The sequence below is a fragment of the Podarcis muralis genome, chromosome 1 (assembly GCF_964188315.1).
Source record: "Podarcis muralis chromosome 1, rPodMur119.hap1.1, whole genome shotgun sequence".
Classification (NCBI taxonomy): Eukaryota; Metazoa; Chordata; class Lepidosauria; order Squamata; family Lacertidae; genus Podarcis; species Podarcis muralis.
Window position 1 is genome coordinate 76,693,754 of NC_135655.1, and position 26,789 is coordinate 76,720,542.

At 42.0% G+C, this 26,789-nt stretch overlaps 2 protein-coding genes across 4 annotated transcripts in view; both read right to left on the reverse strand.

Annotated features, from left to right (window-relative positions):
* Positions 1–106: 106 nt before the first annotated feature.
* Positions 107–10,118, reverse strand: TALDO1 (transaldolase 1). The gene is made up of 8 exons (XM_028735060.2): positions 9,938–10,118; positions 4,984–5,107; positions 4,566–4,673; positions 3,540–3,671; positions 3,054–3,229; positions 2,679–2,876; positions 1,726–1,871; positions 107–1,274 (listed from the first exon to the last, which is right to left on the reverse strand). Exons 1-8 carry the CDS (start codon positions 10,032–10,034, stop codon positions 1,242–1,244), a joined length of 1,014 nt encoding a protein of 337 aa, XP_028590893.1. The 5' UTR covers positions 10,035–10,118; the 3' UTR covers positions 107–1,241.
* Positions 10,119–14,802: 4,684 nt separating this feature from the next.
* EPS8L2 (EPS8 signaling adaptor L2) overlaps positions 14,803–26,789 on the reverse strand; it is an 88,276-nt gene continuing 76,289 nt past the window's right edge. For all 3 annotated transcript variants that reach the window (XM_028735171.2, XM_028735163.2, XM_028735181.2), the window contains 6 exons: positions 24,665–24,776; positions 23,507–23,623; positions 22,657–22,771; positions 20,583–20,766; positions 19,604–19,736; positions 14,803–18,312 (listed from right to left, as the gene is read on the reverse strand). In XM_028735171.2, coding sequence (XP_028591004.1) covers positions 18,241–18,312; positions 19,604–19,736; positions 20,583–20,766; positions 22,657–22,771; positions 23,507–23,623; positions 24,665–24,776 — 733 coding nt within the window. In that variant the 3' untranslated portion in view covers positions 14,803–18,240. The remainder of the gene's footprint in view (positions 18,313–19,603; positions 19,737–20,582; positions 20,767–22,656; positions 22,772–23,506; positions 23,624–24,664; positions 24,777–26,789) is intronic.

Sequence of the window (26,789 nt, forward strand, 5' to 3'; positions counted from 1 at the left end):
TAAAAAGACTGCTGTATTGAGATTAGCTGAAAGTTAAAATAAGCTTCAGTTCAGTAAGCTACAAAAATTATTCTAGATGTCAACTCAACTTTTTTTTTGTAAGGCAAAGACCAAGACCATGAAGATTCTATAAAGTGGAAATACAACAATTGAATGGAAAGGCATTTAGTATTGGGGCTGTGGTATGTGTGCTGGTTGGTTCACTTAATGCTTTTAAAGATAATTTTATTTAGTTTTTTTGTACCACCCATGATTGTACAAGTCCATTTTTTTATGACCACAGAAGAAAGAGAAGCTGTTGAAGTTGGACTCAATAAATATAATTTCACCCTCTTAAAAGTTTGTAGCGTAAGGACTTTTGGCTGTAGCTGATCAGAATTGTAATAGGCAACATCTAGAAGGCTTCAAATTGGCAAAGGCTGGTTTGAAGTAACACGTAATATAGCTGTTTCACAAAATGATTAGACAAATGCTCTTCTTAGTTGCTAGTAGCAGCTTGGCCATGTTTTTTGTGAAATCAATTTTAATTTAACTGTTTAGGCTGGCTTAGGTATTGTAAACCTTGTATAGGACCACAGGGCAGATTTCTAGTCATACAATATTCTGGCACCATACCAAGCCACCATTTGAATTTCCAAACATGAAGTTTACACTAAGTGCTGCATTCCTAAGAGACCAAACTCACATCAAATCATGATTGCAATTGCAGTTTGCAAGTCTCAATTCAAACCATAATTGGAGATCCTTAATCATTGTTTGGTCAGATGCTTATTCAAGTTCATTTGGTACAGCTAGGTTAGTAATCATAATTGTATGTAAGGAAACAAACATCTTGCTTAGTGCTATGCACCCCATCCATAAAGTCTTCAGCTATTTTGATGATAATTCTTCAACACACTTCCGGCATTACGGTAAGTGTAGACAATATTCACATCCTTTCTATGAAGTAGGAATGAAACATCATACCTATTACTTAGTACAAATAAGTGAAAGCATTGTTGTACCACAATATTTTTATTATTACCACTACCACCATCATTTTGAAGGGAAACCCTTCCAGTCAATTGGTCCTTTAGTCATCTGCAACTCCCCCCACAGCAGTATCCATTTTGATATACAAAAGTGTCAAACAACACTGAGAATATGTTAAGTTTGCAAAATCATATAAAAAGCCTGGAATACAGAAAATCCATTCATATGCAGCTTGTACAGCCATTCAGCTTCCAATAAGTTTGGCATGCCTACTTTCCGTTTGCAGCATTGAACATTCGTTCCTAAAAGAAGAAGAAAAAAAATCAAGCATTTAACAGGAGGCAAATCATATGAAATATCCAGAAAATAGTTTCACATGTGTCAGTTTTCAACTTGTATAATTGAAAAACAGTATGGATTAGGGTTTAATAGATCTTGTCAATTTAATACTGATTTTATGAACATTTTACACTGCTTTATATAATAAAAACCTAATCTGCTTATTTAAAAATTTCCTAAAGGCAAGAGAAAGCAAAGCACTGTTTAAATTCAGTATTCTATATGGATATTGACAGTTCTAAACAATAATGTTAATCTCAAATATCCAGTTAGTCTTATGGAATTAACATGTCTTAATCTTCTCCATTGGTGAACAGTTAGAAATGAAACAAACAGAAGCTGCAAATAAGCCACATCCTTATATGACCTAATGTATAGCAGACTATAAGATAAAACCCTCTTAAATAATGTTACCTTTATCATCTGCTCCAATTTAACTGCATCAGCAGCAAACTTTCTGATTCCATCAGACAACTTCTCCACAGCCATTTGGTCCTCATTATGGAGCCAACGGAATGTCTTCTCATCCAGATGGATCTTCTCCAGGTCAGATGCCTGAGCTGAAATGAAGAATACATAAAGCTATTGAATCTTAGAAATCTAGCAGGCTATTTGGATAGAACAGCTCTTAATGGGTGCGGAGTCCTTTTCACAAAATCATCCTATCACTAAATGCTAAGACAGCAATTGCTGCTGCTCAACTTTGCACAGCGCCCACAGCAAATGTTTATTCTGAACTCTTACAGAAATCAACCAGCTGTACAGAGTTTATGGTATGTATTTTTGTGTTTTTATATTGCAAACTACCCTGTGATCCTCAGATGAAGTACAATATAGAAAATAATAATATCTGTGCTGTGCTTTAAGCTCCACAGTAGGTTCAGCAACCTAAGTACAAGAGCAAACATGCTGATCTAAAAACTATTTCGGATATTTGATTATCAAAAAGATGAGCTGACAACAGTGCTTCTCTAATAGTTACACACAAGGCCAGAGCCTTTAGATATATTTACTCCAACTCCCATCTGATCTTATCCAGAGAATACACTTGTTCAACAAGAGAAAGTTTAGAATAAAAGATTACCAAAAAAACCCCCACATTCTCCATGTCAGCTCTGGGGTCTGTTAGATTACAATCCCTCTGATGCCGGATTCTACATGGAGCCACAGCCCCTTAAAATGCTTCAAAGATATATACGGTGATAAGGAATACCTTAATTGATTTATCCTGTTATGTAGAAGTCAACCCTTAAAACACACGAAGGACATTATAATGAACAACTGTTGGATTGTCGCCCTAGTTAATCATCCTTAGTAAAATAATTTGCAAGACTATCACACACAATATATAAAAGAAGACAACCTACCATCTTTGACACTGAGCACCGGGGTTAGCTTGCTGCTATCTTTACTGAGCTCTCCCAGAAGCTTTGGTGAAATGGTGAGAAAGTCACAACCAGTCAGTGCTTTGATTTCTCCAGTGTTTCGAAATGAAGCTCCCATCACAATAGTTTTATAGCCAAACTTTTTGTAGTAATGGTAGATTTTAGTGACACTTTTCACACCTATAAAAGAATATGGAGTTGTTTTTTTTTAAAAAAAGAATACTATGCAAAATTACTTAACCTTGAAGAAGCTCTCAGACCTCAACTCTTAAAAAAAAACCCTTCCTCTTAAAAAACTAAGCGTTTGGGCTTGAGTGTGTTAAAATCTTAATATGTTTGTCACAGTCAATCAATTACCTGGGTCTTCTGATGGCTCGTATGTCTTCTTGCCTGTATTTGCTACATGCCAATCCAGAATACGCCCAACAAAAGGAGAAATGAGGGTGACTCCTGCTTCTGCACAGGCAACAGCCTGAGCAAAGGAAAACAGCAAGGTCAAGTTGCAGTGGATCCCATGCTGCTCTTCAAGAACCCTGTTAAAAGAGACAGCCTTAGAACAGAACTGCTCCCCCCACCAACTATAATGATACTGCTGGAAAAAAGGAATAAACAATTTACTACATATATACATTTTCAGATTACTAACTTTTAGAAATTTTTGATTTGTCAGTATTTACCCCACAAAAAAACAACCTCCAGCTCTGAAAATCTAGTTTCATATCACAAACTGAATTACAGGTGTTTCAGTCTGGATAGGAGCAGGCACCTGAAAATAAGAGGTGACTGCTTAGTATTAGATTATATTGCATCTATACTACATTAACGCATAAGGTACAAACTTACTTGGCAGCCTGAATGCCCTCCCATGTTGATGACAGCTTGATGAGAATGCGATCTTTACTAATTCCTGCTTCTTTATAAAGATCTATGAAGTGTCTGGCCTTCTTCACCATGCCTTCCTTGTCAAAAGACAACCTTTAAACCAAAGAATTTTTTTTTAAATGTGCAAGCATTCATCTTCTTTTTCCTCTTTTTTTTTAGTTTACTGTATAGTATTTCTCCATTAATCATGGGTAGTAGCTCAGTAGGTAGAAAATCATTTGGCATTAATGTGTTTAAGCTTGAAGTGTTACAGATCTATTGGTTTGCATTTATGTGGAGGGGAGACCTTAGTGCATAACTGGACTTGTGACTGAGTTCTTGTTAAAAGTTTGGTTATTTTGGAAAAAGAAAAAATGGTGCCTCTTTGAATTTTCTGGGATTTCCTCTGTCCAGCTAAACAGAACTTTTAACACAAAAGTATTGAGCAGAATAATTTGTCAAGTCAGTACTTTCCCTTATGTGGCAATGTCTATTTTGTTGTTTATACCCCTGTTAGGAGCACATCTTTCCAATGTGTGTACTCATGGCAATATGGTGTGCAGGCACCTTTCTACTAATTCATGTATGTATGTATGTATGTATGTATGTATGTATGTATTAAATTACACCCTCCCTTTCCTAAAAATAAAGTGGCTAGCATAATAAAAGCAAAACAAAAAATTAAACACATATTCTATAAAAGCAATAGCATAAATAACACCACCAACATAAATAACAAACAGCTTAGGACAGGGCTGGCAAGCATCTTATTCACAAAGGCCTTTCTTTAAAAAACACCTCCAAGATCTTCACCACACGGCAGAAGATCATAGTGGTGGTGAAGGCATGAGCAAGAACTCCAGAGCTTAGGCATGATTACCGAGAAGGCCCTCCTCCCACTTGTCCCAACAAGGAATTATGCCAAGATTGATTACACAAGAGGGCCTTAGCAGCCAGGTTCCTTTATTTTAAGGCAGAGACCTAGAAGGCAATTCAGGAGACACACACCTTGCATCTACTTCTGTGGACACACGGCCAGGTATCCTCTTCAGTATTTCTGCCCCAAACAATATAAAAAGCTTGTCACAAGCATTTTTAACTTGGTCATCTTCTGACCTGGAAATAAATAATCACAAGAGAGAATAATGAATATCCAGGAAAAAGAATGATTATGTGATGATAATGTCCCCCCAAAAATTGGCCACAGCTCCATTGGGAATGGCTAATTGTTTGCACTATGGTTTGGTCTTGGTTTCTGATAGCCATAACCTTTTCTTGGAGGGAGATGATATGCTGTTAAATGACAATACAGGAGGGCCAGAAGAAAATACACAATGGTATCATCATGAGGGGTCATAGCTGCCAAGTCTGAATATGAATACACTCACCCACCATGTTCCCTTTGACAAAATACTAATGGACTTACCCACCAAGTTTCCTCCCATATGCAATAGCATCTTCCACCAGTTGCTGGTAGGATGGCATCTGAGCTGCAGCAAGTATCAAGGAAGGGTTGGTGGTAGCATCCAGAGGCTTATACTCCTCAATAGCTATGGGAGACAAAAGCAAAAAGAAAAAAAAACCTTGGTTGGCTAGCATGAAAATAATTTATTTTAAAGATGGGATAGGGTGGAGTAAACTTAGCTAATTTGCTATTCCAGAAGCATAATCTTGTTAATAACAATTAAGCAGATGCCAAATTTGGGAATCAATTAGTCAGATTGCTGTACAAAGTGTGACTGAACCACACAGTGACTAAGAATTGGAAGCCTAGTTCTCAAATGGCAAACATGAGCTGTACCACTTTTAGACTGCAGGTAGGGCATCATATGCCAGAATGTTTCTCCATACGAAAAACATAGCATGACTTCAAATTCTATGCCTTGTTCAGGACAGTTTGGTATACCAGTCTAAAGGCAAAACCCTGACTCCCAAATATACCAGCCAGGATAAGTTAGGGTGTTGTGCATCTCCCTATGTCCCAGCTGAGCTGGTGTAAATAATTCACTTTGGTGTAGATACTTGCACCAGGCAGAGGGAAAGCCCTGCTAGCATAGGTTATGACAATATCAAGGACAATAGTGAGATGTGTGTCAAGGGCACAGAATGGACAAAGAGGGAAGAGGAATGGACAAGGTTCTGTTGCTCCATCCCTTTTGTGGTCCTGCCCACAGGGAGCAGGTGGTGCTGTGGTCTAAACCACTGAGCCTCTTGGGCTTGCTGATTGGAAGGTTGGCAGTTCGAATACCTGTGACGGGATGAGCTCCCGTTGCTCTGTCCCGGCTCCTGACAGCCTAGCAGTTCAAAAGCACACCAGTGCAAGGAGATAAATAGGTACCACTGTAACAGGAAGGTGAATGGCATTTCTGTGCACTCTGGCTTCTGTCACGGTCCTCCGTGCACCAGTAGCTGTTTAGTCATGCTGGCCACATGACCCGGAAAGCTGTCTGTGGGCAAACGCTGGCTCTCTTGGCTCGAAAGCGAGATGAGCCCTGCACCCCATAGTTGCCTTTGACTGGACTTAACCATCCTTTTTACCTTACCTGCCCACAGAACTCATGCAAAAACAGGTATAACAAACTTCATATTCGCCACATAGGAACCAACGTAAGGACAGAAAATGAAGGTTTATACTGTTTCCCTACCATCTTGTCTCCCCCTAGCAAGGACCAGTTAACTTACATAAGAGATGCAGCCAGTATATCTGATGTGTGTCATTACCTACAGTTCTTGGTTAGGTCTGTTCTTCCCAAGTGGCATCTATGGAATTATTAGTTTTAGCACAATTTTGTTAATAATCACCATTTGTTCAGAACATAGAGAAAGCAGATGGGCTAGTGCTTAGATATTTTTCTCCCAAGCATTTGGATATGAACATCCTTGAGAATCAAAATTAAGGAACAATGAAGAAGTTAAGTTATGCAAACTACTCAATGTATGAACTTCCTTATTTTTGAAGCATGAGGAAATATTACTTCCTTCATCTCCTCTTCCCCAACCTAAATACTGCATGCCATTTCCCCTTTTCTGTAATATTTTATCACTCACAAATCCAGAATTCTGGCTTATACTGCATATTAGTATGCACTTTATAGTGTGTAATCCCTCAGACATGTGAATTTAGAATCTAAATGCTTGTTCCGACTCCTTAGATCAAGGAACAAAAATGCTTACTCATTGCAAGCTAAAGTAAACAATCTTCCACCCACTATTCATACCTCTTTGTAGCATTTCAGTTTTACTTCAGACAATAGTTATGCAGCACAACACCCAAGATTAACAAAGCACAGTTGAACTTTGATTTTTTGAAGGGCTAATCCATTTTAAAGCAGAAGGGTCTTATAGTTTAGATATGGAACAACTTCAGTCTTGTGCAGTTAATGATCTGATTTACATCACACTAAGTCAGAGGTCACCCACATTTTTTGGACTAGTGGGCACATTGTGAATTTGGAGAATGTGCTGGGAGCACCAGTCACAAAATGAGCCACTGCACTAAGCCAAACTTTGGACAGCTTGACCCAGCAGCAAAAAGGACCAGAGGAGTGAAGTGGCTGTAAGTTCCTCTCCAGGATCCAACACACTCATGTACTTGGCCTGAGCCATGATGTGACACAGCATGACATGTAAACCAAGCCAGTGAAACCACTACATAGTAATTGAATCCCTGTGGTCTACCACAATATTTTGAATGTATAAAGCAGGAGTGTATTCTTACAACCTGTTTACAAAAGAAAGATCTATACAGTACAAGAAACCCAGCTAAAACTTTGCCACTGGTCCATTACTGGATCACAGTTTACCTTCTACCCAACCCTCTTATTGTTGTTCATCTATGTCAAAGGAACGGTATACAGAAAAATGGTCTATAGATTTCCTAAATACTAGCTCAAGTGTTTACTTTTAATGAATAAAGTAGGGAACTATGTGAAGTTTGAAGGGTCTCCTAGAGTATGTAAAGCACAACTTTGAAGACACCCCCTTCTTCTCTCACGTCGGGTAAGAATGTACAAGTCCTGAACTGATACCTGGCTAGATGGGGGCCAATAACTAGAAGCTGAATCCTTACAAGACAAAGATTCCATGGCTGGGTGGCTTCCAGGTGCAGGAAACAGGCAGACTGGATGGGGTTGCACTCCCCTAAAAAAAGTAGATGCATAGTCTCGCGGTGCTTGTAGAACCATCGTTGATGGAGACCCAAGTGCCCCCCAAAGCCAGCAACCTTTTACCAACTTTTGACTGATGCACCAGCCATGGCCACATGCTGGTAAGATCAAGGGTGGATAACCGTAACATGCTCTGTATGCAGCTGCTCCTTAAACTGGTGAAACCATTTTGAAAATCTGAAGGCAACAACACACTTACTAGAAGGATGTGTTTCACATGTGAAACTACAGCTGGGTGTAACTGAAGGATAGTCATTGTAATCTGAAATGCCTTTGTACTGATAATCATCTCCAAATTACCCTAAGGACATGCCAGTTTTCTCGCCAAAGTTGCACAAGAGGCATCACAATAATGCAATATGTCCATCAACCTTTGTGACATTCTTAGCTATGTTGTGCAACATTTACTGGATGAACACCGCAGCCCTCAAGCACAAAATTAGTTTTCTGTGATTGACAAATAAGTTACGGTACCCTCACCAGAAAGAGGCTACACACAATTCTGCCCATTTTGGAAGTGAGTTATTTGACAAGGCTAATTTCAATATCCCTGACACTATACATATTCAGTAGCAATGCAGGTCTAGTTTTGTTTCTGCACCTTAAGCCACTTCCTTCCCTTTCCATAATGCTTCAAATTTGAAAATACATTGTGAAATGTTTCTTATTCGTTATAATGAAACTTTAACCACAGAGAATCTCCTGTCCCAAAATTTCTTATTCATAATTTTCAGGATTTTCTCCCTTCTGCATTTGCCAACTCAGTAATCATTAGAAGGATGCAGTAACCTGTTCAGTAGCAGAATATTTCAATGTCTTTCATAAGACTAGTTACAAAATACACCTTGTCTGTTTAGCAGAGCTTTTATTTTGGGCTGTGCTTACTTGCTATAAAAAAGGCAAGGCTGCATTTAAGCAATTTAAATTCTGAATCAAGAAATGTTGCATTTGGCAAACAGTTCTAATTTCTATACAGCCAAGTGGTGGAATGCATACAACTCTGCCTTCAGTTATAGGATGCATGGATGCATTCAGATTAACTTCATTAAAAAACTTATTACGGAAGCAATTTTTATCAGAAACTATATTTTCTGTTAATGAACAGCATACTTCATTACAACAGGCAAGAACTGAGTTGGGATTTGCAGAAGGTCATAGTGAGTGCTGGGCCAAGAACCTGCATCACAGCATCCTAGTACTACCTACAATTCATTGACTTCATGATTCAATTCAAGCAACAGGCTTTAACTTTTAGACTTGGAGCTGGTGCCCAGTGTACCTTGACTATGAGTGTTCCCCGAAAAAGGGAAGTACCGGTAATTATTAAACTGTGGCCCAGCGTGTCGCCACTACAGGAGAAAGGATTATATCCAAGCAAGTCGTTCTTAACAGTAGTCCTACTGAAATCATTAGCTCTTTTACTATGTTGCTAGCTTTGGCTACTTTTAAAAATATTTTATTTATACTGCATTGCTCTTCGACATAATTCAGTTTAGCAGAAATTAAATGAAGATCTTGGCTCAACAACTGCTTCCTCCACGCTCAAGAGCTAAACTGGGTCTATGGATTGCCTGCTTCCAACGACCTGAAAGCTGCAACAGCACCTACTAAACGCAAGTGCAAGCCTTCCGTGAGCGAGTCCATTTCTGATGTGCATGAAGTTTGCAAGAACCGAAATAAATCTAAGCACGCGCACCACCACCCCGCCACTAACTTTGACTCTGCCGTCTCGAGTTAGGCAGCTATGGCAGCAACCACCGAACTAATATGCTCCTAAACAAATGATCGAAGTCAAGCGGCAGACTATGGGAGGGAGGGCGCCACTTTGCTGGATTTCACTCAGGGACGCGAACCCAAAAGGGATGCGGCAGCTGAACCTATGCCCTTTCCACGACCCTTTGAGCAGCAGCCGCGGCCCGGCGTTGTTGCCTCCTCCCCACGGAAGCAGCGCCGCCGGCTTGGCCAAGAAAGCCTCGTTAATCCAATTTGCTTCAGCTGCGTCTCCCCTTCCCGCTCGACGCCATTAGCCGGTTTCCCAGCACCCGAGGCGGAACTCTTCCACCCAGTTGCCAAAGAAGCAGAGCGAGACCCGGCGCGTCTGCGCGGGACCGACGGCCACCGCCGCGCACCCGGCTCCTCCGCGGCATGGAAGCTGCTGAAGCAGCCGGGAGACCCCGCTGGCTCAGCCGCCGCCGCCCCCTCCTCCCTTCTCACCGTGGAAGTCCCCTGTGTCGGCCACCACCGTGGTGTGCTGCTTGAGCTGCTCCAAGGCCGACTCCATCTTCTGCCTCTTCACTGGGGAAACCGACATGGTCCACCTGCGCCTCGCGAGACCCTTTATATATTGTGCGCCCTTCGACGGAAGCGCGCGCCCTTCTTCCGCCCTTCCTCCCTCGCACCACTCAAGGGCTGCGCGTGACCGGCGGCGACCGAGGCGGCTTCTGCGCGCGGGGGCTACAGGCAGGGGCGGGATTAAGGAGAGGCGCCTGCGCCTGCGCCGCGGCCGAACGGGTTTCTCCTATTCTCTTCAGCCCGCCTCCTCGAAGAGAGAACCAACTAACTCGGGAAGAGGTTGCGCAAAAGGGCTCGAGTGGAAAGCGCGGGCGGGAGAGGAGAGCTTCAAGGTCTGCAGCCAATCGCGGGCAGCGGCTGACCGTAGGACGAGCGAATGGAGGCCGCGTGAGGAGAGGGAAGCAACCAATCGCAGGAGGGGGAGGAGGCGGCGGCGGAGAATGGAAAAAGCGGCTGCTCTCTCTGTGTGTGTGGTTTCGCCTGGGACACGTGAAGGCTCAAAGCGTTCAAAAGTAGTTAAAGGAGGCGGAAGGTGGTGGATGATCTGTCAGCGTAGCTCGTGGAGTGCTCGCCTTGTTGTTCTCCTGCGACAGCCTGATCGCGGCTCATTTGTAGCATGCGCCACACCTAGAATATCATGAATTATTTAGGGTAACTTCGGAATTAAAATGAATAATACGAAGCCTGAGAGAGAGTCTTATGAAGCTTGCTAATAGTCCTAGGCATTTTTAAAAAAACAAACATACATTAAAACTTTCTTTTCTAGCCCTTTTCACTGCAAAATCATGAATTATCTTCTAAAGCCATTTTCTCTTGTTGTAAACAAAAATTGCCCTTTTCCCTTATGGGGTATCCAAGAGCCCATATAGAGTCCTTACATAGGTTCCCTATTGGTAGGAGAAAATAACAGAGGCCAACCAGAGAATATTGAGAAGCAAAGCAGCTAGTAAGCTTGATCTTTATTGATCTGTTGCAACAGGGTGCTCCCCTCACACCCAGGAAAGGAGGAGGACCCAGAAAAATGGTGTGCAAGGCCTTATAGACTTTAGAAATTGCCACCCTGTAGATCAAGACCACCCCAGAAACATCATAGATACATCACAGAAGGGGTGTAAACTAAGACCACCGCTCAGATATCTCATACCTACATCACATAAATTTAAATGTTGTTTTTCTCTTGTCCTTGTTTATCTCCTGTCTGGCAGGTTACTTGATTGGATTTCCTGGGTAGCCTGGCCAGTCTTTTGTAATGATAAATACTTAGTTCCTGGGCCAGGTCACAGGCTCACACCCTATTCAAACACAGACAGGATTTGTGAAGGAAAAGACAATGGGGAAGCTTTTCCATTTTGACCTTGCAGAGAAAAGATTTGGTCAGTTTAGGAATCAAAATGGTTCCAGGTTGGCCTTCCTGTGCTGATCTATGTATGTGCTTGGTTGGCACACCCACGAACACCACCATATATCCAAGACCACAAAATTCCTATTACACTCTTTCAAAAACACACTCAGTAGACAAACTACCTAGGCGTCTGAGCTGTGCGTGTGTGTGTGTGTGTGAACTAGACGTTAAACTCATGTTTGAACGCAGACCGTTTACTCTGTACTCAAGGGCCTGCAAGGGAGAAGTTTTGTGCTTTAAATGAATGGCTTGGATTTGCCTTTCATCACTGGAATCAATGTCCCTGATTATTATGGTTCTTTCTCCCTCCCACTGACTTCACCCCTCCTGCCTAAGTACAAGGAACTGGTAGTTCTTGAAAGGACATGTCGTGTAAAGAATTACAAATCTCTGTAGGCTCGTTCTGGCATTTGCCTGAACATGCAGGCACTGAAAGTGAAAAATAAGTGGCAAGCTTTGCCACTAACATCCTTGTGTACACCACACACACACACACACACACACACACACACACACACAGTGTCTAGTCAAATTGCACTGAATGCAAATAGACTTCTGTGCACAATCTACGACTTCCCTGAAGACTTCCTTGTGCAACACAAGGTGAAGGCTGAGAACTGAGAAGGGGTAGAATGAGCGTGCTGGAGATAGGGCTTGCTTGTGCCATCTGCACTTTTTGAGTGTTCACCTGAACACACCATTGACCTGTGAGACTGCATGTCTTAGTTTTACTGCACAAGCATCCAACCCCTTCAGTTCTGCAATCCACTGTACATAATATTGCTTGAGGTCTTGCCTGCTTGCATTAGAACTTCTCTACCCCCAAGAAGCCACTAGATCAGAAGCAAGCAAACTACAGTAGCATTGAAACTGGTTAACTGCAGTAAGTTCTTATAGGCAATAGTGTACATCACCAGATGATCACCTGATAAAGTCAGCTGTTGTGTACAGATGATCTGATGAAATAAGTGGTGGCTTACAAGAGCCCATGGAATAAGAAATCAGCTTGCTTGAACTGTCCTGTAACTACATGTGTTAAATCTACACCAGCTACAGTGTACATTCCCTTTCAACTTTCTTGTTTACATTAACCTGGCACAAATGTGCAGGGAAAGCTCAAAACTGCATTTTGTACAGTGTTCTGGATTACCCAATCTTGTGCTTCTGGTTTGTGCAATACATGAATAGCAAATGGCCATTTAGTCAGATTTTCCCTTTCAGGAAAATCCACTAAGTTAAACAAAAATACAAAAACCATTGCCAATGTCCCATTGGCAATATCTCAATGAAATGTTTACAGTATTTAGTCCCAGCCCAGAAGCACCTTCTTAGTAAGCTGTTGTCCCCATTTATAAGCAGCACTCTCAGAAACTCAGTAATGCAGGTGCCTCCTAGACCAGTGTTTCCCAACCGGTGTTCCGCGGCACACTACTGTGCCACGAGACGTTGCCTGGTGTGCCGTGGGAGGGAGGCGGGCGAGTCGCACGGCGTCTCGGCGTCGGGCGGCAGCGAGCCCAGGAAGCGGCCCAGCCGGCCGGGGTCGCCCGCCTGCAGCAGCGCCTCGCACCCGCACGAGACCTGCTCCGCCGAGAAGCGGGCGAGCGCGGAGGATCGGGCGCGGCGGAGGCCAGCCCCGCGCTTGGAGAGGACGCAGCAGCCGTCGCCAAACCCGATCCTCCTCCTCCTGCTCCGCCGCCGTCCTCTGGCTCTCGGCCGGGAGGAGCCTGCGGCGACGGGGCGGGCGCCGAAGTTGGCAGAAGTTAGCGCGCCTCCTCGGCAGCGCCTTCGTCCTCCTCCTCCTGCCTCTGCTCTCCTCTGGCGGCGGGGGCGCGCCGCCCTCCCCGGCTGGGGGGCTCGGCGGGGCCCGCGGGGAAGGAGGCCATGTTCGCGGCACGCGGGATCGCGGCCCCCCTCGCCCGCCTCCGGCCTGCTCCCCTCCCCCTGCGCGCTGCCCTAGCCGTGCGGGTCTCCTCCCCCTGCGCCGCCGTCCCCTTTCCACATCCTAGGAGCCGCGGTCCGCCTACCGCCCCCGGGCCGCGGCGCGGCTCCCAGCCCGGGCTGGCCTCCGCCTCCTGGGACGCGCGCCCACCCCCGCGGCCCCCCAAACTTCGGAGCAACTCTCCAGACGCTTCTCCCCCGCCTCGGTCTCCCTCCTTTCCACTTCTCTTCCCCCCTTCCTTCCCTCTTTCTTTCTCTTTCTCTCCCACCCGCCTTTCCTTCTATTAACTTTCCTTTCCCCTCCCTTCGTCCTTCCTACTTTTACTCCTGGGCTCCTCCCCCCTTTGCGCAGCCACAAATCAATCTCTCTCTCTTTTCCCCCCTCTCTCTCTTCTTTGCTCAGACGCAAAAAAGCGCCGCTTTTTGGAAATCCGGACTGCTGTCCCCGCTGAAACGATACTTTAAAAAAGGAAGAACCCACTGGCTCTTATTTCTGTTTAAAGCAGTAGATCCCGAACTCTTTTGGCCCACTGCCCCCTTGGTTCCACATCCCCCAGTGTCCCCTATGCTTACTCTATAGAAAGCATTACAGGGGTTAACGCGGCTCGCTAAGGAAGATATTAATAGAATTCTGCATTTGGGGGGAGACCCTAACAGTCATCTACCATTACCTTCTATGCTGTTACTATTTTTTTATTTTTTTTTACATAAGTAAAAAGTGACCTTTCCCCATCTGGCATGGTGGTGTGCCTCGAGATTTTTTTCATGACACAAGTGTGCCTTTGCCCAAAAAAGGTTGGGAAACACTGTCCTAGACAATTAGACACTAAGACTAATGGCTAATTCCATCCAAGTGGGATAAGCACATGGATTAGCTTATAAATATAGTTAAAGCTATGGTTTTCCCAGTAGTGATGTATGGAAGTGAGAGCTGGACCATAAAGAAGGTTGATCGCCGAAAAATTGATGCTTTTGAATTATTGTTCTGGAGGAGACTCTTGAGAGTCCCATGGACTGCAAGAAGATCAAACCTATCCATTCTTAAGGAAATCAGCCCTGAGTGCTCACTGGAAGGACAGATCCTGAAGCTGAGGCTCCAATACTTTGGCCACCTCATGAGAAGAGAAGACTCCCTGGAAAAGACCCTGATGTTGGGAAAGGTGGAGGGCACAAGGAGAAGGGGATGACAGAGGACGAGATGGTTGGATAGTGTTCTCGAAGCTACCAGCATGAGTTTGACCAAACTGCAGGAGACAGTGGAAGACAGGAGTGCCTGGCGTGCTCTGGTCCATGGGGTCACGAAGAGTCGGACACGACTAAACGACTAAACAACAACAACTAAACATTTTTGTAGGTTCAAATATTGTGCAGCATTAATCTAGCAACTGGAATAAAGGGTGCAATTTTAAACTACAAATTTGACACATGTTTAGAAATAAACACAAACCATGGGTAAATTGTCTTTTAATTTTTCAGCCATCTTGCCACCCCGTTTACAGTACATACATACAGTTCAGCATCATTAATCAAGTCATGTTTGGTTGAACAAATACGTCTAAACCCGCAAAGATAAAGGTATTTTCCATTAGATATGCAGCAAATACTCCCAGTTAAGTCAACATGGTTTATCAAATGCAGTCACCAAGTCAATGGTTGGTCCACTGACTTGTCTGAGATAGGACTATTCTATGGCTGTATGTGTGGCCACAGTAGTGTTACCAAATGGGTCTACCAGCAGTAGACCCAATAATATGTTCACCACAGATTTAACAGAATTAGAATGTCCACTTCTATTCATGTTAGCCATTGTTAACACACATCAAAATATTAGAACAGAGCAATTTATTAATTTCTTATATTTGTATCTCACCCTTCAGGGAGCTCAGACGTGGTTTTGTTTTACTTTGCTAGACTTTCATTACTGCCACTCTCTATAACAAGCATTTTGCTTGCTTGATCAGCTCTGTAAGTCTGTTAAACAAAAATAAGTGCATATTCTGCTAAGGATATACTTGCCAGCTCCCATACATAATATAAACTTTATACTAGCTCTGATTTTTAACATGTTAAATTATCTATGCGCAGCTACCATTAAAATATATAATGTGAACATAATTTTCATCTAGTTATACCTTCATGAGTTTTTGTTCTTAGGAACCTTGACTACATTTTATGTACAGATAATCTAAATCCACTGTGGCTAATGTACAAATAATAGTAATAGATGAAGGAACATAAAGCAGTTATGTGTGTATTTCATAAAGGCTTGGTCCTGCAAAATTCTCCAGGCATGCAAAGGAATTGAGCTTCTTTAATGACAGTATAATGGGGCTGTTCATACCATGTACAGGCTACATGTTGCAAGTCATTGTAGAAATCAGCTATAGGTTAAATACATTTGCATTTTCAGACTTCAAAACTCTAATTAAAAGAGTATGTAGTAGTCATTTTTGTTCATACAAGTTTGTCAGGCTTCTATTTCCAGATGTACTACTAGACGTTAAAGCTTAAATAAAGTTTTATTGACCACCACCATCACCAGCTATTGTTACAGATTGTGGTCGCATGTCAACTGCATGCTTTACAATGCTGGGGTAAGTAGTTTCCCAGCAAGTGTGGGAGAAAGGTATAGTCAGTCATCCCCTATAATATGTACAGAACAAGACAAAGCATCTGAGAGCCACTGCTGCTGTGGGGTTTGGCTTATATCTAATTGTCCAAAGGTGGTAATTGGCTATAAAAGGGAGCAGTGTGGCATCTGCATCTTAGCATGATGAACTGACTGCAAACTCTATTACTATCAAACTGCAGCATGAAGCTGACTAAGAATTATAAAAATATAATTTGGGATGCCTTTATATTGTCTTAGGGGTTCCAGGCAGGTACAGCATGTACTGTATGAACTTTCTCACCTTTTTCTTCTTCATCATACGGACTGAAAACATTTTATTTAATGGAAGTTTCAATTCATTACAATATTCCCAAACATGAATGGGTGGTATTCAGCTAAATACACAAGTGGAATGATTATTAGTTGCATGGCTTGACTTCCTATCTCTCCTGCAGCCCTAACCCTTTGTGCAATCCCCCAATCTGCTCTGGAAGGTTGGGGTAAACCCAGAGCAGATTTAGGGGGTGCATGGGAAGGGAGAGGAGGGAAAGTACCACTGTGAAAGTGGAAGTTGTTCTGCTCACGGAAAGCGCTGCTAAGTGCTACATTGAATACAACCCAATTTGTCTAATAGGCCATATAATCTGTAAATTGGATAGCTGGATGCTTTGAGGATGGTGAATGCACATCGGGTTGAAATTAAATCTCATATTTTCAATCGTCTTTTGATTGGTTATGATCAACTGGGTAATGCTGTAGCTCATAAGGATGAGTGCAAAGACTTTTTACCTATTAACTATTACACAATTAATAGGTTGTCACAAAGGAAATTTGACTATGCATCCATTTGCCATTCTTTTCAGCTCCACTTCTTTCTTGAAAACAATAGTCTTGTATAGTACAGGGAGAGAGAGAAAGTTGTCCCAACTCTTGTATTTAGTAACTAGCTATTACCATTCATCTACAAGTTGCAAAAGGTCATTCTTCACTGTAAAGCCTATTCTAGGCACTGCTTAGTAATGGGTGAAATAATGGGAAGCACAAAATGTAAAGATTCTAGGTTTCTTCTAATATCAATCAGTGAGAAAAGGCATATGATGAATATATATATGTATACAGTGCTAATGACCAATTCCAATGTGATCCACACTGCTGACATTCCTTTTTTCATTATAGTTTGAATATTTAATTACCTAAACATCATGGATACTCCATCCCTTAAGGGTCACAATAGCACTGTGTGGGGTCTTGACTTTGCAAGAATGGAGGCATTCAGAGTTAGTCCCAAATATGATGATGGAGACTTGAAGGTATGATGACTAGAGGGGTGGTGGGTGGGGAGGCAGGGACACCAATGCAACTGCTAGGCCAAAAGTTTATCAAAGGACTTCAGAATATGCATTTAGCTCATATTACAACTTTCCCTGGAGATACAGCAGTTAATGGTTATGACATTAAAACTGCCCTCAGATAAACCGTGGCTATGTTTGGTACATGATGGCTTCCTTGTACCCTGTTGATGGCATATAAAAGCAGTGAATGCAGTTTAGAGCTAGGGAGGGAGAAAAGACGAGTTGGTTGCCAACTTCATTCTAGAAAAATCCAAAACCAACTTTAAATCACTTGCCTGCTAGTTGATCATCATCTTGTCTTGTGTTGGTTTTTTTTAATATAACACGTCACAACAGTGGCCCCAGAAGTAATCTCTCCCCTCCCCTTCCCACTTTAGGCTAATCCAGGCTTTGTTGTGTTGTGTACAAAAACACAACTGAATGGTCAGCCGGCTTGTAGTTTTCAAAATACAGGGCCTCAGAACATCCTTATAGGCTTGTATCATTTCTGCCCCCAGCCCATTCTATGAGGCTTTTTGAAAATAGTGAAGGGCCACACAGGAAGCTGACTGCCATAGATAATTTTGAGGCCATTTTGCTTCAATCCAGCCTTTGCTCAGAATGTCAGTTCCTATCCTTACCATGCTCTGAACTTCACGCACATAACATTTATGTATAAAATATAGAGATATAAAAATAATACTTCATACAATACTAGAACCTCTCTCCCAATGCATGCCACGTTAGTGAGGGAGCATGGCCTCACTAACAGTGCTTGAAGGAACAGTCAATCTAGATGGCAATTTACATTGCTTAGGTGCTGATTCCAGCAGTCTTTTTTCCATTTTTCTTTGTTTTGCTCTCTTTCCCTTTTTGTTTTTTGTTTTTGTTTTTTGCAAGTGTGTGTGTTGGGGCAAGGGGTGGGGGGATAAGAAGATAAAACTTAAATAGCAGAATCAATCCTTTCTTGGCGTCGTTTCATGATTTCTTGAAGCTCCGACTCCCCTCTGCTTTTCTGGAATAAAAGCAAAAGATAAATAATGCAAACTTTTCAGTGACCTTTGAGTTACTATACAAATTTCTAATTTGAGTGACTTTGGTGAACAACGAAAGGAAGGAACAGAGGTGAAAGCTCACAGCTGTGACCTACAGAAACTATTGTGCCTTAAACACTGAAGTTGTGGTTTTCGTATCTGTTTCTCAATAAAAACACTTGATAGATGTCACTGCAACATTTCTACACTTTGCTTAACTGTAAAACTCCTGCACAACCAGCCAATTCTCCACTACTTCCCCACTTATTTCATCACTATTTTAGGGTCCATATTATGGTTGCCATTCCTCCAGCTTTGGTTGCTGATTGTCAAAGGAATAACTGCACAGATAAATTCACTGATACATTTTGAATAAAATCTCAGGAATACTGCACACAAGCATATTCATCACTGATTGATGGTAGCATCAATAACTTTTATACTATATCATGTTAGCTCAACACACAATTCCTTTCAGAGATGGGATATGCATCAATACATAGAGACTGCAATATATCACGAATCAGGATAGCTTATATAACTAATGAAGATCACAACAGCTAAAGAAGACTAAGGCAAGTGTGGGCCTCCAGATGTTATGGGACTCCAACTCACATTATTCCAGATCACTGGCCATGGTGGCTGGGAGTGATGGGAGGTGGAGTCCAATAATATCCAAAGGACTACAGGTTCTCCATCCCTGACACAATGGGCAGTTTTTAGGCCCTAAAATGTACCATGGTCATGAGAGCATGTTTACCCATGATATTCACTTATCTGTCAAAGTCAAACATGTATATTTAAGTGGTGTCTAAAGTTTCAAATGCTGGCAACTAGTTTTTGAGTTACTGTTTTTTGAAACTACCATTGCATTTCAGTCACTTCTTTTCACGAAATGTTTTTGGGTTGCTTGAAACTTGGCAACCCTGCACAGTCCAATGAAACATCACAGTAAAGCGCAGGCCATGTCAAGTAACCTAGTATTGTCAATGAAGTTTAAAAATGTTGGGGAACAAACTTCATCAGCTCCTTGAAAAAATGTATCTTGCTCTGAAAATTCACATTTTGCTTTGATTGTGGAAAAATAATGAATGCCTGCTTCTGCCCTAAGCTTATTTACAATAGCAAATTGGTTTGAATTCTTGTACCAGAGAAACAGAGTCTGTTAGTCCAAGCACTACAACTTCTCCTTCTGTAGGAGGAACTACCTTCAATAACAATGTTCTTATTACCCACTTTTTACAATATTTACAAAATAATGTGCTATCTTACCTCTAGGAGAGACTTTTGCACTGTGATTTTACTATACACTCTGGCACCCTCTTCTCCACATACTTTTTTCAGCTCTTCTTTGTTCAGAGAGAAAAGTTGTGCCCCTGTTAGTATGCCAAGATGGTCCACAGTTCTAGGAAAACATAAGCAAGTAGCTTTATTCAAATTCTTACTAGGTTTGAGAGATTAAATAAAAAGACAGGAGGCCATCAATGACATCTTGTCCCTCAAAGTCCAATAGCTGCCAAGTGGGTTTCTGAATGCACAGGTAATTTGGTTATGTTTCATAACTTTGGCCTCCATTCTTAAGTTTCATTAAGCTCAAAGTTCATTTGAGAAGGTCCCTTAGCCAGCTTCTCAGTGCTCGAGGTGTAAGAAATTTGAGAAGAGGCTTAGCTCCCCGGCTATGGAACCTTCAGAGCACATGATGGTAAATACTTTTAGACCCCTTTCTTCAGCCCCTTTAGCAGTGTGGGTGCTGCCACCTCTGTATGCTATTCTAGGTAAATATAATGCTCCCATCTGTATGGTTCAACCTGACACTGTATTGACACCCCCATATAATGAACAGACTGTCCAAGGGCCCATTCATCACTTTCATGGCATATTAACGTCTGACTATTGCAAGATTAACTGTGGAGGTAACACAACCCATTCCCTTGCTACTAGAGTAAAACTGAGCACACACACCCCAGTGATCTGCAAACAAGTTTTACATTGTGTTCCTCTGAAATGTCCCTCCTCCAACCAGCTGGATTATTCCAGAAGAAAGAAGATAGAAGAAAGAAGCTCTCAAAACAACAGAGACCTGAGAAAACATGTGGTTTGGAGTGCAGGACTCCCTTCTGAATTTCTTCTCTCCCCGCACCCCTGCTGTGCAAGTAACTTAGTTATTAAGAAAACTTTTTATTCCACTGTCCCAAGTTCACCTCACATGATACAAGAGGAGAAGGAAAGAAGAGTAGAAAAAGGAACACACCCTTTGCTGAAAGAATTTGCTTCCAGCCATGCTTTGACCTCCTCAGCATTGGATTCAAAGGTCAGAGGCACATGAACCTGTTGAGTCTTCTCTACTTTAAAGTTTCTCTGGGGTGGTTGTACTTTGATATTGGTGATCTTTTTCAGCAGTTCATCATTGACCTCATCCATATGATGAATCAGTTCTAAAAACAGCACATAAATTTGGAGAGAAGGGGAGGGAGAGTACAAGGGTTGTCAAACTGATTAATGAACAATTCTTCAATGAACAATTATTTAATCATCTATCTCTGTCAATTAATTGGTTAAAATTTAAATGTATTTGCAAATTACCAAATCTTCATAGGCTTCTACATACTGAAGAATTAACAAGAACTTGGAATTTAACAAACAAAAGCAACCATTTGTTATTAGAAAGAAAGGCCAACTTTGATAGTTTCCTTACCATCTATTTTAACAAACACACCAGAACCAATATTGCTTCCAAAAATTACAAGTTCTCTCTCATCTGCATTGCTTAATTTTTTTTACCTCACTAATTAAAATCATCCCCCAGCCATTACTTCAGCTAAAGCTTTAGTTGGTTGGTCTGAAATTTGCAGTCCCACAAAGCACAAATGAAAACCAATTTGTTCAAATTGAAGAGTTACCCTTTTATATCAATTTAACCAGTTTAGGTAAATAGACGTGAGTATTCAGGTTAGGATAAGCAAGCAGTATTACTTCTGCATCTATCCTGTGGAGTTAAGTACACATGAAAAACAAATGCCTAATCTTTTCCCCACCCACATTTTTTCTGCTCCAAGTTCACCTCCAGGTGTTTGTATGGCTAAACGCACATGTTAAGCCCCACGTGGAGAAAAGTAGCTAGGAGTCATGGTATGAATAGGGAGAGCAATATGCACTCCGCTCTCACACCTCTCTCACTCCAAATTCCTTCCCCTGAAAGTTCTTCTCTTTAAAAAATGAATAGGGCTAAGGTTATTCTGTGAGTATTTGCATGTCATTTGCAGTTAGTCTACAGTTATGATGACTGATTTTAACGACTCCCACCAGAATTTATGTTTAAAGTGATGGCACACACTGAACATTTTAACTGAGAGGAAAAGAACATCGAATATCCAGGGGCCATTTCTTATGTAACATTTTGATCTAAGGTTTTGACACTTATATGTGCACAATCTGGACCATAAAGAAGGCTGATCGCCGAAGAATTGATGCTTTTGAATTATGGTGCTGGAGGAGACTCTTGAGAGTCCCATGGACTGCAAGAAGATCAAACGCATCCATTCTTAAGGAAATCAGACCTGAGTGCTCACTGGAAGGACAGATCGTGAAGCTGAGGCTCCAATACTTTGGCCACCTCATGAGAAGAGAAGACTCCCTGGAAAAGACCCTGATGTTGGGAAAGATGGAGGGCACTAGGAGAAGGGGACGACAGAGGATGAGATGGTTGGATAGTGTTCTCGAAGCTACAAACATGAGCCTGACCAAACTGCAGGAGGCAGTGGAAGACAGGAGTGCCTGGCGTGCTCTGGTCCATGGGGTCACGAAGAGTCGGACACGACTAAACGACAACAATGTGCACAATATGTGTTCTCAGATTAGTTAAAAAGATCATGATGTACAAATCACATGTGTTTCATTCCAGCAACTGGGCAAGGATCAAGGCTGCATTTATATAATGTAAGTTTTCAAGTTGCCCTTTATACATATGTGTGATGCTATACGTCAGTGTTCCCCAACCTTGGGCCTCCAGCTGTTTTTGGACTACAACTCCCATCATCCCTCGCTAGCAAGACCAGTGGCAAGGATGATGGGAATTGTAGTCCAAAAACAGCTGGAGGCCCAAGGTTGGGGAACACTGCTATACGTGGTACTCCCCACCCCCACCCCTTGTATTTTGGAAGTTGAAACCAAAGTACAAATTTTCGCACATGAAGTGGTTTTTAGCTGAAGTGTTCAGACTAAAGATCAGGGTTTTGGGCCTTTATAATATCAGTTGCATACCATGTCAGAAAATACAAAATGCAGCTTGTTCAGAGTGCTAGGCATTCCGACAATTGTATACTTACGTTCTTTGGCATCAGGAGAATTCCGGGCGAGCATTTCCCCAGCATAGCTGGCAGGTAACTTATGTGAGGGGCTGGATGGTCCAGTTCCCCTTGGACTCAAGTCTCCCTTGTATTTCTACAAAATAAAAAAATTAAAAAAGGTGTCTCATTAAGTGCAATGCTTTCCTTTTAAACACATTCCTACTGTCTTCCCTTCCCAATTGCTGGGATGAAGATCTATAAGAGCTGAACTATCACAGCACTACTTCTTCTTCTTCTTCTTCTTCTTCTTCTCCTTCTCCTTCTTCTTCCTGCTGCTGCTGCTGCTGCTGCTGCTGCTGCTGCATGATCTATGGAGTCTCCACTTTCATTCTGTGTTGACCCCAGATATTCCTAATTGCCAGCTGATGAGCATCCTGGTAACTCCAACATACTAGACTGCTGTTGGGCACTTCGTACAGCTGACAGTGGAGATGGGCCTTTGGCTATTTATGCGAAGGCATTAGGTCCTTTACAGAGGACAGTCCTGTGAGAGGACAGTGGTCTATTTGAAAGGCTGCCAGCCCCAACTCTAAAGAACCATAAGAAGGTTGTACACAGGATTGCCATGAGGATGAAATTGGGGAAGAGAACTATATATGCCCCTCTGATCTCCCTATAATAAAAATAATCAAATGTATGGCTACATTGCAGGTTCATGTGGCATTCAAGACCGAACACATGCACAAATTTATTCACATTAATTTATATTTAAGAAGAATTTATAGCTAGGACAAACCTGTATTTTGTAGACACTATCAGAGGGAGTTGGTGATTATTTAAAGTAACAGCTTTAGAGTCTGAGTGCAGTGAATCAATGGCTAAATCTCACCTGTTCAATTAGCCCATAATCCTCCAGTTTCACCAGATCCAAGATGTTAAATGGGACATAACCAGCCTGCCCACTTCTATTCCGCAGCTTCCACCACTGTTTATTATCTTCCAACACCTGCAAATGTTAAAAAAATATTCATCAGCTGGGAAAAAGCAATTCATGGTTCAAGCACCACATTGGGCAAAAGATTCCTGCACTGCGCGGGGTTGGACGACTAGATGACCCTTGTGGTCCCTTCCAACTCTACAGTTCTGTGTTTCTATGATGACTTTTATGTAACTCCTTTGCCATTTTTATTTCTTTCCTTTCACCAATATACTGAAAAGCATCAAACTTACTCTTCCTGTTCCTATCCTAAAGAACCTGTAAAGACTTTTGCTCCAAAATGCCTGTGTAGCCTATAGGAAGGTCTTGCTAATAAGGAACAGGTAAATTTACACCCACTTCTTCCCTCTGCTTTTTGGTCTCCATCTCCCAAACCACATTGCCTTCAGCTCGCTGCCGATTCATCCCTATTAGTTCTTTAAAAATAGAGAATGTGGGCCGTATGAGCAGTCTCTCCAACACTTTAGTTTAACATAGTGTATTGTTGTGAATTCTGCACACACAGTGTATGCTCTCTCCTTCTGTAGACTTGGAAGGGACCCTGAAGGGTCATCTAGTCCAACCCCTTGCAATGCAGGAATCTCAACTAGATCATATATGACAAATGGCCACCCAACCTCTGCTTAAAAACCTCCAAGGAAGGAGACTCCACCTCCTCTTGTTGGCGTCGGCTGCAGTGTCAAACAGCTCTTACTGCCAGAAAGTTCCTGCTGATGTTTAGTTGGAATCTTCTTTCTTGTAACAATATATTCTATATAGCATTATTGTCATGGAGGGCAGAAGGATTGGTGCATAGCAAGGGTGATCAACTGACCCTTTCCAATAATAATGTCTTGGGGCAGATCCACATCATAGATTTAAAGTATATTTAATGCACATGACTTCCCTCAAAGAATCATGGGGACTGTAGTTTAAGGGTGCTGGAAATTGTAGCACTGTGAGGGGAATACTATGGTTCCCAGGATTCTTTGGGGAACTCATGTGCTTTAAACTTGTGTCGGGTGTGCTTTAAATCTATGGTGTGTTTCTGCACTTGTTCCATTCTTTTACCTCCAGAATTTCCTCCTTCAGCACTGAAAGTTCATTGGCATTTCGAGCAGTGAAATCATAGCGGATTTTGGCATATCTCTTTGACGGGGCCATACCCTGCGCCTCAAAATTCCTGCAATAAAGACATAATGGGATTATGATTGGCCTCCTCTACCTGTTGAAATAAAAACCATCTAATCTAAAACAACATATTAAAATCAAAAGATATATCATTGAACTTTTCCAGTTTAGTCTAGTATATAGACCACTTTCCCTAACAACAACAACAACAACAGCACATGGTTCTATGAAACCATAGCAAACCATAATACTAAAACAAACAGTAAACAAAGTTGAATAAAAATATAACCCATTGGAATAAAATTCTAATTCAAATCACAATAGCTCTCTTAATTTATTTCATGCTAACCCAGGAATTTGGAAGGATGTTGGCGCTGGAAAGTGTGTCATGCTTTTTTAAGACCACTTTGCACTAGCTAAAAGAGAAAGTGTACAATGGCAGAAGGGACTGCATCTTTTGTGATGGATGTGGATGTACTTTCTCAGTCAGGACCATCTGTTCCTCTAGCATATACCTTCTTTTAGCACCTTAAAGATTCATTGTGCCATAAGCTTTAAATGCAGGTCTTTCAGATGCCACTTTTGTGTGTGTGCTTCCTGGCAGAGACTAATATGGTGACTCTAGCATTTGTATGCCATATATTGGAGCTGGATCAGAGTCACTGAGACTTGAAAGTTCTTACCTGGCTGATATTTAAAAAACAACAACACAATACAGTATTAACTGAGGACAGGTTTACAGGCTGAGATAAAACACAAGTATTTTTTATCACTTACCACTTGCATAGTTTCAGAACACTTAATAATATTACTTTTCTCAAGCACCCATTACAGTCATACCTTGGGTTGAATGTGCTTCGGGTTGAGCGCATTCAAGTTGCACTCCGCGGCAACCCGGAAGTAATGGAGCGCATAACTTCAGGGGTTTCGTCGCTTGCGCATGTGCACTCAAAATGACATCACGCACATGTGGGGAAGCGGCAAAACGCGACCCGTGCATGCGCAGACGCACCGTCGTGGCTTACGTTGCGTTCAGGATGTGAAAGGGGCTCCGGAACGGATCCCATTCGCATCCCGAGGTACCACTGTATTCCCTTCTATTAATCAAAAGCTTTCTTAGGCTTATATCAACATCTTTCATGGGAAACATACCTCATTATTCTACTACTTTTTATTAGTATTACTGGTTTGAATGTAAGAATTTTCCTGCATAGCCACTAAAGATCCCTCTAATACATTCACTTTTAAAAACCCTCCTCAAAGCTTTTATCAGATTGTAATGTGGTTCATTGGTAATGTGATAAACAGTCATACCTTGGTTTTCGAACAGCTTAGTTCTCGAACGTTTTGGCTCCTGAACGCCACAAACCTGGAAGTGACTGTTCTGGTTTGTGAACTATTTTTGGAAGCTGAATGTCCGACGGGACTTCCACAGCTTCTGATTGGCTGCAGGAGCTTCCTGAAGCTAATCAGAAGCCACACTTTGGTTTTCAAACATTTTGGAAGTCGAACGGACTTCCAGAATGGATTCCGTTTGACTTCCAAGGTACGACTGTATACACTTTGCATTAATATCTGAGCTTGCTATGAGAATTCTTCTTGTGTTCTTCGTTCAGTCTTGCTGTTTTGGGACAACGTTTGGCATTCCCACCAATAAACCCTCACAAAACCTCATAACTGGTTAAAGGATGAAGTCATCTTTGTGCACCAGAACTTGGAATCAAGACACAAGGAGCCCTAACACACTAGACAGGAAGGGAGGTAGTAATCTTTTCCAGCAGTTCTCAGAAAAGAAGCTAGGAATAAGCAGGAGAATGTGAGCTATATTTACGTTGTGTGAAGCATGCCAGTAACATAGTGAGTCATTGGAAGGAATAGTTGGGACTAGTAGAATGGAAACCTTAAGGATAATTTCTGCCCTCCACAACCAGGTAGTTAGGCCTACACTACAGGGAGATACATGGGTGTCACTGACTTGCATTTCCACAGTAACATATAGCTGAAGAAAAGTGTGAGCTGGCATCATTGTGTTAGCATTTACTCATTCTCTAGATGCAGCTGTCAG

Excerpts from the sequence above, each read along its gene's own strand:
- TALDO1 (XM_028735060.2), bottom strand. The coding sequence starts at position 10,034 with ATGTCGGTTTCCCCAGTGAAGAGGCAGAAGATGGAGTCGGCCTTGGAG. Across the intron at positions 4,674-4,983 it reads TATGGGAGGAAACTTGGTGG|GTCAGAAGATGACCAAGTTA; the intron begins GTAAGTCCATTA and ends ATTTATTTCCAG. Across the intron at positions 1,872-2,678 it reads GGTGCTCAGTGTCAAAGATG|CTCAGGCATCTGACCTGGAG; the intron begins GTAGGTTGTCTT and ends TCTTCATTTCAG.